The 25723-nt window shown below is 42.0% G+C and overlaps 1 protein-coding gene across 6 annotated transcripts in view; it reads left to right on the top strand.

Moving 5' to 3' along the window:
* The window catches only part of LOC130100294 (NACHT, LRR and PYD domains-containing protein 12-like), a 51883-nt gene extending 28701 nt beyond the window's left edge, over positions 1-23182 (top strand). For 5 of the 6 annotated variants that reach the window (XM_056265727.1, XM_056265705.1, XM_056265713.1 and 2 more), the window contains 3 exons: positions 20451-20624; positions 22026-22187; positions 22981-23182. In XM_056265727.1, the coding sequence (XP_056121702.1) occupies positions 20451-20624; positions 22026-22187; positions 22981-23056 (412 nt within the window). In that variant the 3' untranslated portion in view covers positions 23057-23182. The remainder of the gene's footprint in view (positions 1-20450; positions 20625-22025; positions 22188-22980) is intronic. The other variant, XM_056265719.1, reaches the window with a different exon arrangement.
* The last annotated feature ends 2541 nt before the right edge of the window (positions 23183-25723 follow it).

Genomic DNA, 25723 nt, shown 5'->3' with positions numbered 1-25723 from the left:
TCAGTCACATTCACATGCAAGAATCAAAATGCTTAAAATTACTTCAACTGCTTAACCCTCTGGGGTCGGCTATCGCGTCGGCGAGCTCGATTTTTTTCACATTGCAGAAAAATAGACTTAAAATACTCCATCATTTCTGGTCATACAGACTTAAGAAATATGAAAAAATAAACTGTTAAATGTCTATTTTTTAATGTGTGCACTTACAATCGAAACAAAACATTGTGCTTTTGTAAAATAAAGAAAATAAACAGGGTGTGCTTTCTGGCTCTCCTTCTCTGTGAACTTTTTTTCTTGAGCACCTCTATAAACTGAAACAAAACTCAGCGAATACTATTCACCCAGGCATGAGATATATATCTTTATAATCATTCAAGTGTGTACTTTTAAATGATCTGATTCAAAACGAAAACAAATTTTCTCTTATTAAGTAATTTGTATAAAACCAACAAGATGTCCAGTTTCTCAAACGCTTGCTCATTATTTTTAATTTGACCACGCTTACGCGCGCAAAAAAGATTTATATGCAAATCTCCACGAAGGAACGCGAACGCGGTCATTACCTAAAAAACAAAGCACCAAACTTCATCAGTCCTCTGCTTTTCCTCGAGTTTGGAAGACACGCAGTGAGCTTACATTGGATTTACCTCAGAAGAAGAAGAACGTGATTTGAAGACAAGGAAGATGCAAGGTAAGAAATGTATTATGAATTATATTAGTTAGTGTTATTGTTGCATAAACTTAACATTACAGGTGAACTGTTGCTAGACTAAAATTTATGAAATCGCCGGAAACATGTTGAAATATGAACTATAGCCTAGGCAGGCAGGAAATAAATATACATGTAAGTTATGACACGAGGATGTTTTTATGTTTGATAATAAAACACAGCATGATGTTAGGGTAGTATCAGTGTTTACTCTAATATGGTGAATATTATAATGTTTAGAACCATGTTTACTGTTAAATACTGTGTTTGAAACGAATGGAAACATTTGAAGTAACATATCGTATCGGTTACCTAACGTAACCTCGGTTCTCTCTAGAAGAGGGAACGAGTATTGCGTAAGTTAGCTTACGCTACGGGAAAGATGAATCTTTTCCAGTTACTGAAGCCCAAAAATTATCCTTAATTTTTGTATTCATTGTCAACGCAGTGCAGCAGCTAGCAGACCTAGTGCAGGCTGTCTAGCGTGCTCATTGGCTGCCCTGCGGCAACTGCAGCAGCCTACCACTGAGCCTGGCATGACGTCACGTCCAATGAAGGGCGCTTGCGCCCTTATCGTGTCTTAGCCCGCCAGAATGGGCATGGCTTAGCGTATATAAGCGGGGCTCAGAGGCTGTCTCCCTGGTTTTCATCGACTGAAGCGAAAGTCGCTTGTGGCGCGAGCACGGCAGGTTACGCAATACTCGTTCCCTCTTCTAGAGAGAACCGAGGTTACGTTAAGTAACTGATACGTTCTCTTACGAGAGGTTCTCTCGTATTGCGTAAGTTATCTTACGCTATGGAAACTCTTTGTCAACGCCGTGCGTGCCAAGCATCCACTTCATGAGTCCCAGGGAATCCTGGGGATCCCAGATAAGCGGGGAATAAGGCAGCCAGCAACGCGGGCCGGCACAAGTACAAAAGCACTCATAGGGAATACAGAGCGGCGACAGAACGTACGTCTCACTAATACTGACAGAAGTTTAGCCTGCAGGGCGGGAACTTCCAGGATATAGAACCTAACAAAGGTGGACGGGGAGGCCCAGCCTGCCGCCACACATATGTCATGAATTGAAATTCCGCTGGACCATGCCCACGATGAGGCCATGCCTCTAGTGGAATGAGCCCTGACGCCCAAAGGGCATTGCAGACCTTTTGACGCGTAGGCAGCTGCGAAAGCATCCACTATCCATCTGGACAGGCTTTGTTTCGAGGCGGCGAGACCTTTGGTGCGCCCACCAGACGAAACGAAAAGCTGCACCGAGCGCCTGAAAGGGCCGGAGCGCGTAATGTAAGCCATCAGCGCCCCGGGCAGAGGAGATTAACATCGCTCTTGCTATCGGATGCTGGCAGAGCCGATAGAGAAATGACCTGCGCTCTGAACGGAGTGCCAATCACTTTAGGGACATAGCCATATCTAGGTTTGAGGATGACTTTAGAGTCATTCGGTCCGAACTCAAGACACGCAGTGCTGACAGACAGCGCATGTAAGTACCCCACATGATTTCCATTACACGAGAGTAGATGTTAAAACTTCATGCTGATTTGTACTCGGCTTTCGCCAAGATAAGCAAAACTAAGACGTAGCTTTACAGTAAACTATGCTTCTCCATCCATTTACGCTTCTTTCCATAAGGTGTTGTGACTCCCCTTCTGTCCGGCGTTAACGGCAGCAGTGTACTTGGCGCGTTAGCGCACGCGACGGCTGCAACTACAGGACCAGCACGACAACCGTCTGGATTGAACCGAGTAGGGGACATCTCTAGGGTCTTCAAGTGGGCACCTTCCGTCCTCAGTGTTTCGTCGACTAGCCCACGACACCTCAAGAGGGCTCGACAGTGACTCTGGCGTCCCAGAGTCACCCCCCTCCGTCCCCCACTCAACTCAGCCCAGCTTACTGACCTCTACATCCCTCCTGCTGCTGAGACCTAACCACAATCTCACAATCTCTCCGCAACCCGACCATACGCGCCAACCCGTTTGACTAAGGCTGTCGAGCCCCACTGGTGCGTTAATATGCAGTTTCAGTGGACAACGGTTCCGTATGGCATACCACCTACCGCAAAACACAATGTCTGCCCAACCACCCGTCATTCACGCAATATCCACAGGAACGTATACAAACAAACCAACAGACTCTTCAAGTTTTCAAGAATTCTACGAAACCGTAGCGTGGCGGCCTGTACACAGCCAGCTAGAATCTTTCCGTCTCAACCACAGCCAGTTGCTGCTCCTTTCTGCTGCTTCAGATAAGTTCTTTACTGTGCGACGCAACTCTTGGCCACTGAATCCGATGTCTCTGAGGAACCGGGTTGTAGAGTGTGCCACAAAACCTCGACAACCCACTTCCACTGGATAAACCTGGACTCTCCATCCTCGCTGTTCTGCTTCAGTGGCCAGATGAGCATACCGCAGTTTCTTCCTCTCATATGCCTCATCTACCGCATCCTCCCATGGCACTGTTAACTCTATCAGTTGAACAATGCGTGCTGATCCAGACCACAAAACAATATCTGGTCGTAGGTTAGTGGTGGCAATCTCAGGTGGAAAAATAAGCCGTTGGTCAAGATCAGCCAGCATCTTCCAGTCCCTAGCAGCTTCCAGTTGTCCTGGGCGAGAATTGGTGTTAACAGCTTTTCTTGGTGGTTGCTCGCCTGGGTGGAGGAATATTGTCTTCTGCGTGTAATGTTTTGCTAGAACAGGTGGCAACTTATTGGTCATGTTACGCTTGCCTTCTAATGCTAAAGCCAAACATCGCAGTACTTGGTCATGGCGCCAAGTAAACCGACCTTGGCTAAGAGCCACCTTACATCCTGTCAAAATGTGCCTTAATGTGGCAGGTGATGAACACAAAGGACAAGAGGGATCCTCTCCTACCCAGAGGTTTAGGTTCTGCGGTGATGGGAGAACATCATATGTTGACCTAATAAGGAAACTGATCCTACTCTCTTCCATTGACCAAAGGTCTTGCCAGCCCATCTTACGTTGCTCCACACTCTCCCTTCTCATCCACTCTCCCTGCTTGGCCTGGGAAATGGCCTTTATACACCTCATCCTCTCCTCCTGCTGTCGCACCTCGTTGACTACCAGCTTCCTCCTTTGAGCTGGGCCTGCCTTGTGCCATTTAGGAGGAGCTAAACTGAGCCCAAAACCCCCTCTTCCATGCTGTACCTGTCCCACGATATCCCTAATTTGAAGGGCAGCCTTTGCCTCTACTACAGATTTCTTTGCTGACCACTTTCTACCAGTTTTTAACACAGGGGCTGCCTCCCTTACACATTTGTCGCGTGACTCTACTAAGGTCATTTCCAGTCTGACCTTGGCACACTTGAACTCCTCGGTTAAAGCAGAGACTGGCAGCTGCAATATTCCTTTACTATAAAGTCCTACTCTGCTGAGGCAGCGTGGAACTCCCAACCATTTCCTGATGTATGAACTTATCAACGCTTCCAGCTTATCCACTGTTGTCAAAGAAACGTCGTACACGGTCAGTGGCCACAGCAACCTCGGCAGTAGACCAAACCGAAAGCACCAGAGTTTTAGTTTACCAGGTAGAGCACAGCTGTTTATGCTCTTCAACCCTTCCACTGCTTGTCGTCTAACTTCTCCCACCCGAACTGTGTCCCCATCGTACCATCCCCCAAGACTCTTCACTGGCTTCTCAGAAACTGTTGGTATTGCCTCACCATTAATGAAGAATGTTTTATCTACTACCTTTTCTTTAACTATCGAGATGCTCCTTGATTTAGAGGGCTTAAATTTAATTCGTGCCCATTCAATATTATCTGTTAACTTCCCCAATAACCGATTAGTGCAGGCTACTGTTGTAGTCATGGTTGTCATGTCATCCATGTATGCTCTGATTGGTGGTAGCTGATGTTTGACTGATGATAGAGCAGTCAGAAAAACGATTTTGAGTGATAGGTACTTTACATCCATGGAATCTAATGGTTCAAAGAGATATGCTTTCAGGGCCTTGTAAGCCGTCTAATTCGATCCAATGGGGGTACTCGATTAGAGGTAAAGGTCTCACGCATGTTCCGTCTTTTCTCATTGCAAAGGGATTTTTTAATTAAATGCAATACATTTTATCTTATGTATTGACTCGTTATTTCATCTGACTCCATAAATGAAAAGGTTTTTCAATATCTGTGCATCATTAAATTTGAGTGAATGTTTGACTATTCCTTTTAATCATTAGCCTCAATTCCGACACGGTGGTGGGACAGGGCCACTTAGCCACTGCAGACACCTTGGCTGGGTCATTGGATACACCTTCGCGTGAGACAAGGTGGCCCAGATACTGGACTTCCTTCTGGAAAAAACAGCACTTCTCCAGCTTTGCTTTCAGACCTTCTTCCCGTAAACGGCTCAACACTAGATCCAGACGGTGTATATGATCTTCGACACTAGAAGAAAAAACAATTATATCGTCCAGAAATAGTAAAAGGAACTGGCAATGCTGCGCTCCAAACATTCTCTCCATCAGTCGTTGAAAAGTGCTTGGAGCGTTACACAGTCCAAAGGCCATGCGGTTAAATTCAAATAACCCAAAAGGCGTGCAAAAGGCAGTCTTTGGATGGTCTTGTTCGGTCTCAGGTACCTGGTTTTACCCGCTAGCCAGGTCCAGCGTGGAGAACCACTGAGCCCCTGATAGTGCATCCAAAGACTCCTCGATGCAGGGGAGAGGGAAGGCATCCTTTCTGGTCCTACTGTTGAGCTGTCTGTAATCAACACACATATGTAGGCTGCCACATTTCTTCCGCACAATCACAATGGGAGAGGCATAGGGGCTACTACTTACTCGAATGACCTGGCTGTTTAGTAACTGGAGGTGTTTAGTTTTGGAGGTGGGCCTTAACAGCATCATAATCAGCATCATAATCAGAATGGGGGAGACGCCTGGGGGAGACGCCTGTAACGTTGGCTAACTGGTTGGTCGTCTAGCAGAGGTATATCATGAGAGATAAGAGTAGTACAGCCAAGGTAACCCTCAAAAGCCGAAAACACTGACTCATGTTTTAACAAGAATGCCCTTATCTGTTCTTGCTCAGCCTCCACTAGCACTGACAAATCAAGGGCCTGTATCTGCTCCCTCACTGACTTAGGCCTGACTTCCTCATTAGGAACCTGCATGCTAGCCACAACAGCCTCTATTTCTGGTTGGCCTTCAGAAATGCCCACAGGAAGGCCCTTAACAGTAGCGTGAACAAGCAACCCTAACGACTGGCGGGGGTATAATGTAGCACGTTGTAAACCCTTCATTGACTACCGGGATAAAAGCTGTACCTTGTTCTATGCGCACTAGCGCAGGTGAAACTAGGAGACCACTAGGTAAAGAGCCGCTAGCCGGTTCCAACAGGACAGCAGGAGCATCACAAAAGTGAGGGGAGCAGGTGGTTGCCACCAATTTTACAGCCTTTCCTGGTACATGGATCTGTGCCTCCTGGTACTACCTCTAACTTTAGCTACACCCGTTTTGGGTGGACGAGAGTTGAGCTGGACCCGATGACAATGCTGCAAGGCGTGCCGCCATGGGAGTGAAGCATGAACTACCGGTGGGAGATCAAACAAAGGAGAACCATGTTGGCCAAACAGTTCAGTATAACATTCTCGAATAACATTCATCCCTAAGGACGCCCGGCACAAGTGGAGGGGCGAGCTGACCTGGGGGATCTTTAACCACTAGCCAACCTCTTTGGTATTACCTTCCCTAATACTTCAACCGTTAGCTCAGCATACCCGATATAGGGTATGTCTAGACCATTTGCAGCCCGAAGCTGCAACCATTTACACTGTTGAAGTTTATCCTTGAACTGTTGCACAAAGATACTCTCCACCAAGGTAGATACCATAGACCCTGTGTCTAAAAGACAACTGACAACTACTCCCCCTACTCTCACAGCTACCTTCAGGCACTGAGCGACCAGGGAGGTTACAGAGTGACTAAAAGTGTCCTGATTCTGAGAGCCGCTACCATCCCCTCTCAGCGTGTGGCTCTGCATGCTGAAGGGAGCTAGTTTTCCAACTGAGAAACTGAGACAACATTAGCCTGAGCTTGGGCCTGGGGGATGTGATTAGGAGCTACTACTCTCTCATCGCCTACAAATGACAGTTGACGGCCGACTAACTAGAGAGGGGCGACTGGAGTAGACTGGGCAGGCTACTCCTTGTAAAGTAGTTAAGGCACTAGTTAAGTGGTTGATCTGTTCCTGTTGCTTCAGCAGCATGGACCGCAGCTCTGCCATTTCTGAACTTGCCATACTAACGGGCGATGAGGCTTTACCTGGCTGAGTTTTGGAGTACTGCATAGCGCAAAGAGAGGGAACTGAATGACTCCTACCCCTATTGAAGTCACTGGGCCTGCCCTCACACTCCCACCGGATGGCAGCAGCACGCACTTCCAGCATGGACATCCCTGGGGTCTGACGGACAAGTCTCTTCAATTCCCTGCTGAGGTCCGAGTCAATAACGTGCTCTGCAAACTGGTCACGGAGCAGCATGTCAAACTGGGGTACTGAGTCAGGGGAGACCTGTTTAACTTTATCCATCAGAGAAAAGAGAGCATGTGAATATTCTTGTAAAGATTCACCGTCTAATTGTTTTTTAGAAAATACATTTTCTTGTAAGGCAACATAAGACTGGGAACACCCATAAAGTTCTTTGAGAATATTTGCAATCCTTTCCGGGTTTTCCCGATCTGCCCTTGGCCTATAGCGAATCTCATCTTTAGCCTCCCCATCCAGATGATCAAACATAAGGTAAGCTTTGTCAAGTGCACCCAAATGTCTAGTACACGCACAAACCTCCTCCTCTTCCACCCACTCAACAATGTCAATACTCACCCTACCCCGAAATACAGGACACTTCCTTTCCCTAGGGAGATAAATCAAACGTTCATGGGAAACAGGGTTAGCAGGGTTGGCAGAATTGTCCGGCTGAGGCGGCGGTGGTTGCTGCCGCTGGCGGCCATTGTCTGCCTGCAGCTGACGGATCTGTTCTCTCAGCTGTTCAACTTCATCCATTGCTGCAGCAGAGTAATGCCCACGTAACAGGAGAGGCAGTGGGGTAGTCAGAGGCCTTCCCACTGCTCCTTTAAGCACCACGCCGAGCCCACTGCTGCTTTGCCCTTTAACATATTACAATGCCTTGAAAATCAAAATATACATAAACAGACAAAACAAAAAAAGAAGAAAAAAAAGAGAAAGAGAAAAAAAAGACACGTCTCTGTGTGTAAGGACCCTGCCGACTACGCCACTTTGTGAGCTTCTGGGGATCTTTAACCCTCTGGGGTCGGCGGTCGCGCCGGCGATACCAGCTCTCTTTTTTTCTTATCAGTGCAAAATAGACTCAAAATACTCTGTTGATTTTGATCTTACATATAAGTGTTATACATCATTCAAAACTGTTAAATGTCGTCTTTTATTTGTGTACACTCATAATAAAAACAAAATGTTGTGTTTTTCGTAAAGAATAAAGAAAATAAACATGATGCGCGTTCTGCCGTCTCTCTCAATGTGAAGTTCATTCTGAAACGCGACAGAAGGTTTGTCACACAGACTTGAAACGTAGGTCTTTACAACGCTTGGATGCATCATTTTTAAATGATGTAAATTATATCAAAAACAAATATTCTATGTTTAAGTTATCCGTATGAAAGCAGCGACATTTACAGTTTCTCAAACGCGTCCTAATTAAATCTAATGTGACCACACCCACGCGAGCAACAGCTGTTCATATGCAAATGAGCCACGCGGAGGAACGCGAAACTGTTAATGCCCTCTTCACCTCAAAACAAAGAAGCGGACACTTCAGTAACTTACTCCTCTCTGCTTTTCATCGAGTTTGGATGTGTTTATGCTGTGTTGTTTCATTTGGATTTACCTCAGAAGAATTAGAAGAACACGATTTGAAGATGAGAAGATTTTTAAGGTAAGACATGTTAAACTGGTGCCAGACTAAAATGTACGTTATGAAATGAGATTGGAGTAAAATGCCTAATGTCGTACATGTATGTGTATCTGTAGACAGAAAAATGTTGAAATGTGAACTAGACTGGTAGGCAACCTTTCAATGCTAAATGTATACATCACGAGGATATTTTTATGTTCGATAATAAAACAGCATGATAAAAGTAGGCTCGCGAGTGTTTACTCTAACATGGTGAATATTATAATGTTTAGACCCGTGTTTACTGTTAAATACTGTGTTTGTGGATATCTGCTCAAACCCCAGATGTATAATATGTTAACAATAATGTTTAATAGTTTGGAGCGGCTCGATCGCTTCAGTAAATGTTCTCTGCACGCGCTGTGAGTTTGAGTCCGTTTGAAAGCAAAACGCGACAAACATTAGGCTTTATGTTTTTACTGCAAATGTTTCCATTCGTTATGATGTTATGAAATGAGATGTGTATGTATGTGTGTGTATGTGCATTTTTTAAATTTTAAAAAGCAATTTTAACCAGAAAGATCTAAAATGTATTCCCAAAATCGTGCTGCCCTATAGTTTCTCTGGAAATCAGCATGTTCACAGCTGGTGTTTTAAAAAAAAAAAAAATTTATACAGGGACCAGATGAGTCCTGCTGACTTCAACATTCACATGAGTCTCCTACATGAACATGGTAAAGTGAAAAATCAAACACCTTGGAAATGACAGGTATGTTCTATGTTTCAATGGCACAAATGAGTGAATGTATGAATGGGTGAATGTGAGGCAAATTGTAAAAGCGCTTTGGAGGCCATTGGGTCTGTGAAAGCGCTATATAAATGCAGTCCATTTACCATTTTACCATTTACAAAGGTGTGTGACTTCAAGTCTCTGTCTTTAGATCTGTCTCTGTTCAATAATGTGCTCTTTTTGCCATTTGTTGTGTATCTTTGGATTATGTTGTGTTGTAAATAAATCCAAACAATCAAAAAGCCATTATTTTTTAAGTCTCTCCTCATTCTTTGTGCAAGGCTCCTCAAAATGATAGCACCGTATAGGGCCATTAGGGGAGGGTCTTTGTCTTTCTCAGGTGTGAAACACTCAATATTAATGGGTGGTTAACGCCTCCTCGCATAAAGCTTTCTTACACAAAACATGTCTTTCAAATTTTAAATCATTATAATGTTTTATCTGAATGAGTAGGCAGGATGATTTTTCACACAGTTTTGGAGCAAATATTCTAGACTACGTGATACAATTTTCAAAAGTCTTGTGAAGAAATCATTAGAATGGGTTTCATGGCCTTATTTCAGTGACATTTTGTTTTTGTTTTTTCACAAACCACGCATAAACGTCATTGTCTTAAAACTACAAACTTTTACATACATGCTGCTGACATATTATTGTAGCAGAGTTTGTGCTGAATACAGTGTAATCAGACTTTAGCCATGAAAATGTCACAAGTAACAGAAATAGGCACAAATGTCAGAGCTTGTCAGAACACCTCCAGGACCCAGAAAACACCTCAGACCCCAGAGGGTTAACCAGATCTAGGATTAAAGGTTCTTGACTACGCCACCTGCTGCCTCTCACACCAGGATATACTTTGCTCCTTAACTGCTAAAAACCTAATCTAAGGCAAGCAGGTTCGTAGAAATACACCAAAGATAAAATAGACAGAGACGTGCTTTCAGTAAAAAAAACAATAACTTTATTATACAATGGTATAATTAAAAGAGCCACACCGTCATACTAGAGGCACAGTACTAAAGCGAGAGACCAGACCTGGTATTGGCTGTTACAAGGGGCAATACGATTAACAATTTAACTGAAAAATACTGATTCACGGTCAAGGCAGGTTACCTGTCCGGGACACGCATGACACGTTCACCGCCCGTGCTCTGGAATCTGGTGCCCACGATCACATGCATTCACACACACACACGCACACAGGCACAACCACTACAAGCCAATGATTCAATCAATTTTGTGAAGTGCAGTTTACCACTACAATACGTGGGGCAATGCGTGAGGACGGAACCAGGAACCTCTCTTGTGAGCAGTTACTCTTGTACTCTGAAAAAAGGAATAAAAGGACGAGAAAGTTATCACTAGCAGAGTAGATAGAGAATGTAAAACTATACACTACTAGAACAGCCAATACCACATCAGTCGTACAGAACATTAGACGAAGGCTACGGAAAAAATAACCACGAAAAAGAAAAGATATACACTCACCTAAAGGATTATTAGGAACACCTGTTCAATTTCTCATTAATGCAATTATCTAATCAACCAATCACATGGCAGTTGCTTCAATCCATTTAGGGGTGTGGTCAAGACAATCTCCTGAACTCTAAACTGAATATCAGAATGGGAAAGAAAGGTGATTTAAGCAATTTTGAGCGTGGCATGGTTGTTGGTGCCAGGCGGGCCGGTCTGAGTATTTCACAATCTGCTCAGTTACTGGGATTTTCACGCAGAACCATTTCTAGGGTTTACAAAGAATGGTGTGAAAAGGGAAAAACATCCAGTATGCGGCATTCCTGTGGGCGAAAATGCCTTGTTGATGCTAGAGGTCAGAGGAGAATGGGCCGACTGATTCAAGCTGATAGAAGAGCAACTTTGACTGAAATAACCACTCGTTACAACCGAGGTATGCAGCAAAGCATTTGTGAAGCCACAACACGCACAACCTTGAGGCGGATGGGCTACAACAGCAGAAGACCCCACCGGGTACCACTCATCTCCACTACAAATAGGAAAAAGAGGCTACAATTTGTAAGAGCTCACCAAAATTGGACAGTTGAAGACTGGAAAAATGTTGCCTGGTCTGATGAGTCTCGATTTCTGTTGAGACATTCAGATGGTAGAGTCAGAATTTGGCGTAAACAGAATGAGAACATGGATCCATCATGCCTTGTTACCACTGTGTAGGCTGGTGGTGGTGGTGTAATGGTGTGGGGGATGTTTTAGGCACACTTTAGGCCCCTTAGTGCCAATTAGGCATCGTTTAAATGCCACGGCCTACCTGAGCATTGTTTCTGACCATGTCCATCCCTTTATGGCCACCATGTACCCATCCTCTGATGGCTACTTCCAGCAGGATAATGCACCATGTCACAAAGCTTGAATCATTTCAAATTGGTTTCTTGAACATGACAATGAGTTTACTGTACTAAAATGGTCCCCACAGTCACCAGATCTCAACCCAATAGAGCACCTTTGGGATGTGGTGGAACGGGAGCTTCGTGCCCTGGATGTGCATCCCACAAATCTCCATCAACTGCAAGATGCTATCCTATCAATATGGGCCAACATTTCTAAAGAATGCTTTCAGCACCTTGTTGAATCAATGCCACGTAGAATTAAGGCAGTTCTGAAGGCGAAAGGGGGTCAAACACAGTATTAGTATGGTGTTCCTAATAATCCTTTAGGTGAGTGTATATAAAACTTAATTTAGGCAAGGCAAAGCAGAAGGAGCAATCTGCCTGCAGACACAAAATCATTAAAATTAGTGCTTGATTTACACATGCACAAATAGTCACGTAGCATTGCAAACATTTCATAAAAATATTATTTTGTTTTACTTCAATGTTGACAAACGAACTGACACAGTGGGAAAACATCCCTTTGTGCCAGTCTTCACAATCCTACATAACAATTGTTACACACAGCATATTCATTAAATACATTTATATTAAGAGTTGACAATAAAACACAGCCATGCATTACGTCAGGGCAACAAAGTCAGACTCATTTTACATGTGTTCAAAGCTTTTAGTCCTAACACACTGGATCTACTCGTAACACAATAAACAATAAATATTTACCTTCTTGATGTTGCTGCTTAATTGCGGTACAGATACCCGGCGGGTGGTTTGCCCAAGACCTGTGTGCGCAAATGTGCTCATTAAAATGCATATGTCCCAACAATGACACCCACATTATGATTAACAGTAAAATGCACAAATAATACCTTCAGTAATACACCGCACGATTACCCGGAAGCGTCTGGCAATCAGTCAAACACCTATTTTCCAATAGCCCAGTATTAGATACAATATAAATGCTTAGCTTGCTACATCATATAAACATTTATCATACCTTCGTTGCACAGGAGAACCACATACCCAAGCAGTAACAGACTGAAAATGTATCTGAACACCAGAGAATCTCTAAGCCCAACAGTGCAGACTGTTTTATAGGAACTGGCCTAGACGGAAATGAGTTGTTTAGCCACTCACGGCTAGCTGGGTGACGTCAGGGGGCTACCGTAGCTGCAGAGGGACAAACTTCAACCAGAAAGCGACTACTCTGCTGGTCACATATATATATATATATATAACATCCCCCACACCATTACACCACCACCACCAGCCTGCACAGTGGTAACAAGGCATGATGGTTCCATGTTCTCATTCTGTTTACGCCAAATTCTGACTCTAACATCTGAATGTCTCAACAGAAATCGAGACTCATCAGACCAGGCAACATTTTTCCAGTCTTCAACTGTTCAATTTTGGTGAGCTCTTGCAAATTGTAGCCTCTTTTTCCTATTTGTAGTGGAGATGAGTGGTACCCGGTGGAGTCTTCTGCTGTTGTAGCCCATCCGCCTCAAGGTTGTGCGTGTTGTGGCTTCACAAATGCTTTGCTGCATACCTCGGTTGTAACGAGTGGTTATTTCAGTCACTGTTGCCCTTCTATCAGCTCGAACCAGTCTGGCCATTCTCCTCTGACCTCTGGCATCAACAAGGCATTTCCGCCCACAGAACTGCCGCTCACTGGATGTTTTTTCTTTTTCGGACCATTCTCTGTAAACCCTAGAGATGGTTGTGCGTGAAAATCCCAGTAGATTAGCAGTTTCTGAAATACTCAGACCAGCCCTTCTGGCACCAACAATCATGCCACGTTCAAAGTCACTCAAATCACCTTTCTTCCCCATACTGATGCTCGGTTTGAACTGCAGGAGATTGTCTTGACCATGTCTACATGCCTAAATGCACTGAGTTGCCGCCATGTGATTGGCTGCTTAGAAATTAAGTGTTAACGAGCAGTTGGACAGGTGTACCTAATAAAGTGGCCGGTGAGTGTATATATATATATATATATATATATATATATATGTATTTTCCGCACTATAAGGCGCACTTAAAAGCCTTTAATTTTCTCAAAAAACGACAGTGCGCCTTATAATCCGGAGCGCCTTATATATGGATGGTGAACACACGTTCACCAAGACGGGGAGACAGCGCCGGGCGACTTACGCCACTATCTGCCAATGGATCGTGGATGCTTGGGCTGATATATCAGTGTCAACTGTGATCCGAGCTTTCACAAAGGCAGGAATAATCTCTTTATTCAGCCAGCTCACATACCCGTATTTACTTCCTGTTTTCGGCCGAAGTCCACAGTAGTCGATTGTCGAGTTTGCGAGCGTGCGATCAAACCTCCTCCGTGTGTTCAACATCTGATTCGGATGAACTATCCATTTGAGCTGATATTCTCAGAACACCACACAGCACCGTCATCGGCTGACAGCTGACAGTCTGAGTCTCCACTGTTGCTTAGTTACCAATGATCGCGCGCGCGCACACTCGACAATCGCCTACTGTGGACTTCGACCGAAAACAGGAAGTAAATACGGGTATGTGAGCTGGCTGAATAAACATCATTTTTATTCATATCTTTCACATTTACTGCAGTCAGATTCACCCTGTTCACTCACATGGCTATGCACTTGTAATGACACATTAACCCTCTGGGGTCCAAGGTGTTTTTGGGGTCCTTGAGATGTTTTGACATACTCTGACATTTGTGCTTTTTTCAGTTGCTTATAAACATATTACTGGCAAAGGTGTAATTACACTCTATTTAGCACACACAGGGCTACCATAATGTGTTATCAACATGTATGTACATTTTTGTATTTTTGAGAGAATATTGTTTATGCGTGGTTATTGAAAAAACTAAAACTTAAAGTTTCTGAAATAAGGCCACAAAACACATACTAAATATCTGTCCACAAGACTTTTGACTAATGGATGTTGTCGCCTAGAGTTTTTTCTTCAAAATGATCTGAAAATCATCCTGCCTTATCATTCACATAAAACAATAGATTGGTTTAAATTTAAAAATGACACTTTTTGTTTGGAAAGGCAATATGCGCAGGGGTGTGACCTGCTGTGATTCACACCTGAGAAGACAATGGGCCCGCATAATGAGCGCATAATGGGGCTGCATACTAATGACCCTTTCATTCAGGTGTGTCACTGAGCCACAAGAATGCAATGACAATATATATATATATATATAAACTACCTGTAGCCTACTTCTGAGGTAATTTTTTCCAGGATTATTATTAAGATAGTATTATTCCTCACAGCGTCGTAAATCTGAGTCTCTTTCGGTGGGTTATCCAGCTGATGTAGGCGTGGATCGCCTCAGAGCATTTGTGTTTGAATAGAGCGCGCGCTCCGTGGGCGTGGTCAAATTAACTTTAATGAGCTGAGACGAGAACGACTATCATCTCTCTCTTTTCGTACAGATTACATAAAATGAGGAAATTTTTTTTTTAATATAAATTACTTCATTTAAAAGAAGATAATTCAAGCTTCATGCCTGTGTGCCTGTATATCTGTTTGACTGAGTATTTGCAGAGTTACAGATGATTTTTCGGACGCGTTTCAGGATGGACTTCACTGACAGAGAGAATGCAGAACGCGTATCATGTTTATTTTTCTTTATTAGGCGAAAAGCACAACACTTTGTTTTTATTATGAGGTTCCACAAAAAAAAATACAAACTTAACAGGATCGAATGATGTACAACACTTATATGTAAGATCAAAATTAACAGAGTAATTTGAGTCTCTTTTGCACTGATAAGGAAAAAAGTGAGCTGGTATCGCCGGCGAGACCGCCGACCCCAGAGAGTTAAGGTTGTTAAGAGGCTAAAAGCAGGTTTAAAACTTGTCCCGTTTAAGTCAACAGGGTGCAAATTTTAAAAAGAGGATAACACGGTGTAGGCAACAGAGGTGGGTAGTAACGAAGTACATTTACTTCGTTACATTTACTTGAGTATTTTTTTGGAAAATTTGTACTTTTAAGAGTAGATTTAATTGTGGGTACTTTTACTTTAACTCGAGTAGATTTCTAATGAAAAAACTGTACTTTTACTTCGTTACGTTTGGCGACGTTCCTCTCGTTACTTTATTTTAATGCAATATGTTGTTAAAAGCGTAGTTTATTCTAAGCGCGCGCTCTCTCTTTTTTCTGGGCATGAGCGATGCTCAATTCACAAATGAATCACTCTTTTGAGTCGATACTGTTCAAAGACTTCATCAAACAAGTTGGGCAGATCTGTCTAAATCGGTTCGCGAATCAGTTGGAATGATCTGTTCAGTTTCCTGCACGCACTGAATCGTCTCGGAGTCGTAACAGGAAGATTTAAGAACATCAAGAGCGTTGTATGAAGTGGCAGTCTACAGTACAGTCTAGAAAGTAAATCTGCAAATGCATCATATTTTTTGCCAGCGATGAAGATCTTTATTAGTTGAACTTGAACATCTTCGTATGTTACTTCGTAAGCTGTCTGTGAATGAATTATTCCACACGACGATAGGCTACATTCGATTTTATTCAGGACAAGGTAATACATTTTACAACCAAACAGATTATTGCGCCATAGCACTACTACAAAGTATGGCATTACCCTTTTTTTGGACATATACATTACTTTATACATTAAATAAGCTATCATCGTCCAGTTTATGAATGTGTGTACACACACAATGAGTGTGTATTGCGCAGTGGCGTGCGAACTCGACTTGAAAACGAATGCCTTTGCCTGCCTTATTAGACACAGTTAACCAGTTTAAAGATGCTTTCATAAATATAGCCTACATTTAAATACATTTTGGAGAACAGACAGAAGAAGATCCGTGCATTTGATCGTTGTTTGTGTTGGGCATGACATGACTGCGAGCACATGCGCAGAGTTTTTACACTTTCTGTCAATGGTTCCCATCCCTTGAATGCAAAACTCCATAGTCACTTTTTTCCGACATTGTCTAATAATCCAAATGTAGTTGTATAAGTTACTATACTATTATACAAACCAAAGGACAGCCAATGGTTTTCAGGCTATAGATATACAGAAATAATGTTTGTCTCTTCTGTTTTTGTTGCAAAGATAGCTTATCTAATTATGATAATAATAGTCATTTAAATGAAAAAAAAAAATCTAAATAATATCATGTTACATATACAGTATATATATATATAGGCCTATGTGTAAAGTAACTAGTAACTAACTACTTGAGTAGTTTTTTCATTGGATACTTTTTTACTCTTACTCAAGTAACTTTTAAGATTATTACTTTTACTTTTACTTTGAGTAAATATTTCTATAAGTACTTGTACTTTTACTTGAGTACAGTTTTTGGATACTCTACCCACCTCTGGTAGGCAACACCGGTTTTTGTCGTTGTTATCTGTACTGACAGCACAAATTTACAAAAAAAATGAGCTCAATGTTAAAATTGACCGGAGTTTTCCTTTAACGTTTGAACAACGTTACCATGGGAGTGAACGGAGTTGTCAGAACGCTTAATAAAGTTTGACTTTATCTGACTGTTTTGTTGACATTCCCTTTAGCACATCTAGTGGATGCATAACGCAAACCCAGTCAAACGTTTGACTGCAGTATCTCATGCGCCTTATAATCCGGTGCGCCCTATATATGAAAAATGTTCTAAAATAGGTCATTCATTGAAGGTGCGCCTTATAGTGCGGAAAATACGGTGTATATATATATATATATATATATATATAATTCAATCACAATTTTAAAGCTGCAGTCCGTTCACCAGTGACAACAGATTCACCCGCTGTAAAATGCAAAAGACTTCATTTGGACTTCGGAGTGGCTACAGAAAAAAGATACTGCAACCGAAGCCATGCGAAAACAAGGATACATACCGGAAGGACATTACATGTAGACACACAATACTGACGTTGTTAACATTAACAATTTGAGAACAAAGTATAATTTGCACGGTTTTGCGTGATATGATAAGCGATTCAGCGTGATTTACTGCAATGTCAGAACCAGAACAAAAGTGGATGTTTCTTACTTGTTCAGATGACATTTTCCGGTGAAAATTCTTATGTTGGTCATACTTCCAAAAATAATAATCTGTGATTCTGAATGCCAGTATCCACACCGCCGCGGTGACTAACATTGCAGTCTCCTCAAACATTGTGTTTATCCGCGCTGTGCCGTGTCAAGGGTGTCGAAGTACAACTCACGTAAAGTTGATAATTCCGCGAATAACTGCAATTGCAGATTTCGAACAGAGATGGCGACAGAGGAAAAGCTGCGGACTGCAGCTTTAACCAGAAAAATCTACAATGTATGCCCAAAGTCGCCATATAGTTTCTCTTGATATTAGCATGTTCACAGATGTTTATTTTTTTAGTTTATTTTTTACAGGGACCAGATGCCACTGATGAGTCCTGCTGACTTCAACATTCACAGGAGTCTCTGTACATCAGTTGTTCTCAACCCTGTCCTGGCGTACCCCCAACACTGCACGTATTCTTTGTCTCCCTAATCAAACACACCTGATTCAACTCATCAGCTCATTAATCCATGTGATAATGAGCTGATGAGTTGAATCAGGTGTGTTTGATTAAGGAGACAAAGAAAACGTGCAGTGTTGGGGGTACGCCAGGACAGGGTTGAGAACCACTGCTGTACATGAACATGGTAAAATGAAAAATCAAACACCTTGGAAATGACAGGTATGTACTATGTTTCAGGAATGGCACAAAGTTGTGTGACTGTTCAAGCCTCTGTCTTTTGATCAATGTGTTCAATAATGTGCTTTTTTGTCCTTTGTTGTGTATCTTTGGATTATGTTGTGTTGTAAATAAATCCAAACAATCTAAAAGCCATTCTTTTTTAAATCTCCTCATTCTTTGTGCAAGGCTCCTCATAATGATAGGGTCTGATAGCACCCAATAGGGCCATTAGGGGAGGGTCTTTGTCTTTCTCAGGTGTGAAAAGCAGTAATATTAATGAGAGATCACGCCTCTTCGCATAAAGCTTTCTTACACAAAACACGTCATACACATTTTAAATAACTTTATTGTCTTGTCTGAATGAGTAGTCAGGATGATTTTCACACAGTTTTGAAGCAAATACTCTATGCTACGTAGGGTTGGGAATCGGTTGGGTTTTATCCGATACCAGTACCTACTCGGTATTTTTTAAACGGTTCCGGTGCCTAAACGGTTCTTGAAACGGTACTTAAGAAAACGAAACCGCACACACTTTATCAAAAAATAATACCCTTTTATTTACAGGGCCAAACTGGACACAATATTAACTTAAATCTTTAAACAATATAAATACAAATAATAATAAAACCAATATAAAATAAAAATCCACATTTACATAATATCAAATAAAACAATATTGTATCAAACAATGTAATAATACTGGAGATTAATAGAGATTACTAGCAGGCAGAGCTGCCAACTCTCACGCATTGACCGTGAGACTCACGCAATTGACCCTTATCACACGCTCTCACGCACGACACACATCCATTTTCTCTCGCAGAGAAAAATCGCGGACAAAGAGGACACTGACACCGACAGACAAGGTTACTTTTGATATGGAACAAATCCACAGCTGTCAGATTCTGTCAATATTTTTAGGAGATTCACACAATAAATAACGTTTTGGCTCTTTGAAATGTGACAGATCGCTGTAGCGTGTCAGTTCAAACAGCACGTGATACAGCAGCCTACAAATACAAATCCACTGCTTCTTAGTTTTGCAGCGTTGAGTGAACCTATGAAAGAGAACATCTCTGGTTACTGGTGTAACCTATGTTCTCTCAATAGGGAACGAGACGCTGCCAAGCTCCTCGCGCTGCCGACCAGCTTCCTTTTTCGACAGAGAAATCTGAGGAGCAGATGTCGCGCGCGCGCGCGCCAACATAATATGACGACGTAAGTGCGTCGAGGCGGCGCCCGCGCCATCAGCCAATGTATTGGCTTGATTCTATATGGATTCAGACTATCGGCACACCCAGAGGGCGTTCTGACGCGTAATTTTACACGTGAAATGCAGTCAAACCTTGCGAGCAAGAGCGCGCATGCAAGACAGAAGAGACTGTGCGTGTGTGTGCCTAATTAAGTCAGGCACCGAAATCAGGCACCGAAATTGTCGTTCTTATTCGGTCTGGTTACTACCGTTTACGTCGGAACCGGTTCCCTATTGGCACCGAGTTTCGGTACCCAACCCTAATGCTACGTGATACAATTTTCAAAAGTCTTGTGAAGAAATAATCAATATGGGTTTTAATGACCTTAGTTCAGTGACAATTATTTTTAGTTTTTTTCACAAACTACGCATAAACGTCATTATCTCAAAACTACAAACTTTTACCTACATGGTGCTGACATATTACTGTAGCAGAGTTTGTGCTGAATACAGTGTAATCAGACTTTAGCCATAAAAATGTCACAAGTATCAGAAATAAGCACAAATGTCAGAGCATGTCAGAACACCTCCAGGACCCAGAAAACACCTCAGACCCCAGAGCGTTAAACTAGAACACATTCACATTATATTTGTACAAACATTTTCACTATAGTATTTTGTGATCTGGTGAAATAAAGATGAAGATCTCTCTTCCTCTGTCTGTTTTATTTGCTGATGAAGATGTGACTTTACAGAATAAAGAGTCTCTTATTTTCTTCATTCTCTCTCTCTCTCTCTCTCTCTCTGCTAATGTAGGTTAAGCTTGTGTTATATGACAGATGAAGGTTGTTCTGATGTGACTTCAGCTCTGAAATCAAACCCATCACACCTGAGAGAGCTGAACCTGAGCTGGAATAATCTAGGAGACTCTGGAGTGAAAAACCTCAGTGATCTACTGATGAACCCACAATTCAAGCTGGAGAAACTAGAGTTAGTATCATTATACTGTACAGCAGGGGTGGGGAACGTTGATCCTGGAGGGCCACTGTCCTGCTGAGTTTAGCTCCAACCCTGAAAAAAACATTCAGCTGCCTGTAACTTTAGTAATCCTGAAGACCTTGATTAGCTTCAGGTGTGTTTGATTAGGGTTGGAGCTAAACTCTGCAGGACAGTGGCCCTCCAGGATCAACGTTCCCCACCCCTGCTGTACAGCAATTACAGTGTGACTGAAGTTTATTTATTTGAAGACAGCAGGGCTTATATTTAATTGGTTATAGCAGTGCACTTTCTGGGTTTTCCCTATTGCTCACATTTATGTTTTTTATCTAGTTAGTAGAGTCTAGTTTGTAATTGTTTAATTCCCAACATATGATACAATGTACTGATTGTGTACACACATAAATCTGCCTTTTCTACAGTGAATAAATAAGAGAGAAGTCTTTTTAAAAATGAAAGAGAAGAAACAGTGTCTTCCAGCGCACAGAACTAGTGTGACTGGATTTTAAAACAGACTATTGGAAACTAAATGCTGCTGTAGCTCTTCAAAAAGATGATCATCATAGATGTGAACTATTGTTATTTCTCTGTCTTCAGTCTCTGTGGATGCAGTATTACAGAGAAACAGAGTCTCATCCTGACTTCAGCTCTGAAATCAAACCCGTCACACCTGAGAGAGCTGGACCTGAGCGGGAATACACTAGGAAACACAGGAGTGAAGCACTTATGTGACGTACTGAAGGATTCACACTGTAAACTGGAGAGATTGAGGTCAGTCACTGTGATAAATAACAGGTTCGTTTGTGTTTGGATGATGGAAGGAGACACGGGGTCGGCGAATACTGGGACTCGTGCACTTTTATTTAATAGGCTTTTCCCCCTTTTCAGTGCGTAATCACGCTCAAACAAAGTTAACTCAGAATATAAAAAGGCAAAATAAACAGCAGACAATAATTCTCTTCCCGCTGGATACAGCTTCACGTGTCAAAGTTTCAGCAACACTCCGTTCACTGGTCACAGCTTCTCACGCGACGTGCACAAGCTCCCAGCCTCTCTCAAAATGCTGTCAGCACGGCCCGCTTATATGCGGTCTCCTCACGCCAATTACTGAAATCACAAACAGGTGTTTGTCATTTGAACTTGACCCACTTACTCACCGCTCGGCTCCGCCCTCGCTCTCCCGCTACAGACTTCGCTGAACCACGCCCCCCCCGCCACAGTCACATTCACATACAACAATCAAAATGCTTAAAATCACTTCAACTGTTTAAACTAAAACACTTTATACTCAATATCTCACACTGAGTCTGAGTTCACATTATATTTATGTAAAATTCTTCACATTCATGATTTGTTTGTAAGATAATCTCTCTTCCTCTGTTTGTGTCTTTCTAGTCTATATCGCTGTGGCATTACAGATGTGTCTTCTTTAACTCAGTCTTTGACTAACTCAAAAGCACTGCAGTTTTTAAAAGTGCTTGATCTGAGACATAATAAGATAGGAGACTCAAAGCAGCGGCTCAGAGACGAGCTACGAGACTCAAACTGTGACCTGAGGTGAGGAAACATCACTGAGATATTAAAGAGATCTTCATTTACCTCTGATATCTGAACAATCCTTTCAAACATTCGTGGAAGGAAATTATCATTAATATGTGTTGCAACAAAGGGTTTGTGTGAGAACAAAATGTGAAGTTATTGAAATGTTGAATACAAAGGAGGAGAGAGAAGAAAAGCTCACTGTCACAGCTTTATACATCAACACCTGCTTTATGAACTGTGTCAGTAGAAGTGAATCATTTCAGTGTGAAAACAGACTTGGTCAGATTGTAGGAAACGCTGCACTCCTGCTAAAATCAGTGCAGTTCCAGCTTCAGCTCACAGCGTCCAGCTCACATGAGCAATGTCTCTGTCTCTAGTGTGTTTTACTGTGACAAGCAACACGTCACACTACTCTACACTTACTTTACTCTCAGTTATTTACTAAGAGCCTACAAACATGTTTAAACTAGAGGACAAACGGCTTTAACTAAAGGTTTGTGTTTAACTCAAAATAACATTAGTATTTGCTCCCTGTGGTTTATTCCATATGCCGTACACTCATTAGTTTCTCCTTTACAGAGACTCAAAAGGAGTCGCACAGACACACATATGAACATGATTCAGGTTTAAATCTATTATATTTAAAAACACAAATATCTCTATCCAAGATCATGTAAAGTCGGTTATTAATCTGATTACAGGAATTCAATTTAACTTATTTTTACTCAAAAAGCAGTAATTGAAATATAATAATTTGCACTTTGTTCCACCGAACACTGATTGTTTTCTCTTCTGTTCCACTTTACAGAGTAGATAAAGATCGATCACCAAACATCTCTGATAAAGATCAGTCACCAAACACTGATAGATGCGTTATATCATAGTTTGAAATCATCATGAGAGGAGCAGAAACCATCAGGTGATCCACAGAAGAGTTTCACTGCTGTCTATGAGGAGAAATACATGTGCAATTGTGTTTCATACAGGTGGAAGAGACTCAGACTTCACTATTAAATAAAGCAGCGTGTGTGTTAGCATGCGTATTAGAATATTATATTAAATGTGATATTAAATGATTAATGTTGGTTTATTATTCAGCCAAATGATGGTTTAGTTGTAATTAAAGGTGGAACAGAGGAAGAAGCTCAGATGAGTGTCAGCAGAAATCTTCACTATCAGGCCTGCAAATATAATATTGTTTAGACTAAACTCATCCATAATTATTCAAATATTTCTAATCATGAACGTGATTGTCAAGTATAGCACATAAATGTTTCAAAAGATGTAAAGTTTACATAACTTTTAAACATTTTATACACAGAATATGTTTGTTATAGTTTTATTGTATATGAAGTTAGTTATGTGTGTGTGTGTGTGTGTGTGTGTGTGTTTGTGTTGCTGATGCACAGATGTACAGTATATTGTCTTTGTTCTGTGGATGAAGTCTCTTCTCTACAGACCGACTAAACATTTTCCCCAGTTAACAGCATTTGTGTGTGTTTCACTCGCTCCTCAGAGAGCAGACGGATGTGGGCCACTTCAGGCGATGATGCGGCACTGCAGGCCTTCTTATGGCCCCGACAAAATGTATGTGAGCCTGAAGTGGCCCACATGTAAAATGGCAAATATGGCCCACATATTTAGTATCACATGTGAGCCTTTTTAGGCAAAGATGCGGCACTCATGGCAATGTGTAATCTGAATGTGGGCCTAAAGTGGCCTATATGATAAATAATGAATATGGCCCAAATATCACAAACCAAATGTGGGCCACCTATGGCAATAATGTGGCACAATCGACAATGACTAATCTGGATGTAAAGCAAATGTGGCCCAGTTATCTTAAAATAAATTCGGGGCCAGTTTTGGCAAAGATGAGGGACAGTAATCACTGTGAATCTGAATGTGAACCCATGGGCGTCAGTGTGGTTTGAAATGTGCTGGGGACACACGTAGGGATGGGCATCGTTAAGAAATTATCGATATCGATGCCATTGTCGAGTCTGCTTATCGATGCGATTCCTAATCGATTCCCATATCAATTCCTGTACCATTTGCTGAACACTTACAGGGTGGCTTTGAGAGTTGTTGGCTTTGAATGTCTAATTTAAAGTGGTTTTAGAGAATGAAAACCAAGTGTGCAATATCTAGGGCCTTATGAAATCAGTTTTTTTTTTTCCCAAATTCCGTTTTATTTTCCCCAAATTCCGTTTTTTTCCATTTAAATTTTTGGGAATTCATTTTTTTTACCCTTTACTGTTATTTTAGTCATAAAAAGAGTGTGCTTTTAAAGTTAATGATTAAAATGTATACAAATAAAATAGGACTGACCTTAAATTACAGACATTTACTAAGTAGCCTTTTCAGGACAAATACTGCATGATGCCACATGACATTGCAAAATATGGTTATGAGCTTTAAACTGTCCAGTAAAATATATAATATAGTAGTTTATATAAGTTTAAATAAAAGTCACACTCTGTCTCTCTCTCGCCTAGTGTCGCTCGCGGAGTTCGCTTCGCTTTTGTCCAGTCCGGCGCCTCATAAACAGACGCGGTGTGTGTGTGTGTGCGTGTATGTGAGAGAGACGCGTGAGTGATAGAGAGACGGAGGGAGAGCGGGGAAAGGAAATACAACGGAAAGAATACGCTGCGTGTTTTAAATAGCATAAAAATTTAAAGAAACGCAATATGTGGCGGCCGGAGTTGATTTTGTCGCCGCGAATTAGTCTATGTGTGGGAAACACTGCATAAAAGTCACGTGTGAACTGCTCGGCTCGGTACTGAGGGCTTATAGCGTCGAGTTTCTTAACTTTTTCGCCGACGAAAGCAGAGCCGTGGAGAGCCGCTTCGCCATGCTTTCATTGTTTTGATGCCGTCATTGGAGCTGAAATGACGGGAGGGGTTTTGTCACCCAGATTTGCTTCCCCCGGTCTGCATTTAAAATGAAGCCACACTCTCGATCGTCTCGTAGCCATCGCGCTTTTGGGGGATTTAAAAATCCAGTTGCATACTGTAACGTCATGCCGCGACGCGGGAATGGATGGAACGGAACATTCGGAATCGTTAGTGGAATCGTTAACGTGTGGACGTGTACGATTCCGATGGATCGGAACGTTTGGAACCGGTTTCAAACCGGAACCTGGAACCGATTCCCAAGCCTAGACACACGTCTAATGGTCTAACTCTAACGAAATCCAAATTTTAAACATTTACTGAAGCAATATTATGGGCCATAGCCTTACACTTCCTATTTGAGCCAATGCACAGATGAATGAGCAAAGTTATATCAGGGCAAGACCCTGATTGTAAAGCCTAACATGATTGGTTGTAGCGTGAAGGTGCTACGATTGGTCAGCTCAATGTGGCCATTATCTGATTGGCTTGAGGAAACGGTGGGTGGAGTCCACTTATTTGTGGATTTGTCTGCACGTCGATGCTAGAAGTGTTTCCACAAATGCGTGAGGGGATTTACAAATGCACAGAAAGCGGTTCACAAATAAATGCCAGGCAGAGTTGTGTTTGTGACATAAAACACATTTGTAAATATAT

This window comes from Rhinichthys klamathensis, unplaced genomic scaffold (genome assembly GCF_029890125.1).
Source record: "Rhinichthys klamathensis goyatoka isolate OS25496 unplaced genomic scaffold, OSU_Roscu_1.1 h1tg000011l_1, whole genome shotgun sequence".
Classification (NCBI taxonomy): Eukaryota; Metazoa; Chordata; class Actinopteri; order Cypriniformes; family Leuciscidae; genus Rhinichthys; species Rhinichthys klamathensis.
Note: the sequence above shows the minus strand (reverse complement) of the source record. Positions and strands in the feature narration are given on the sequence as shown.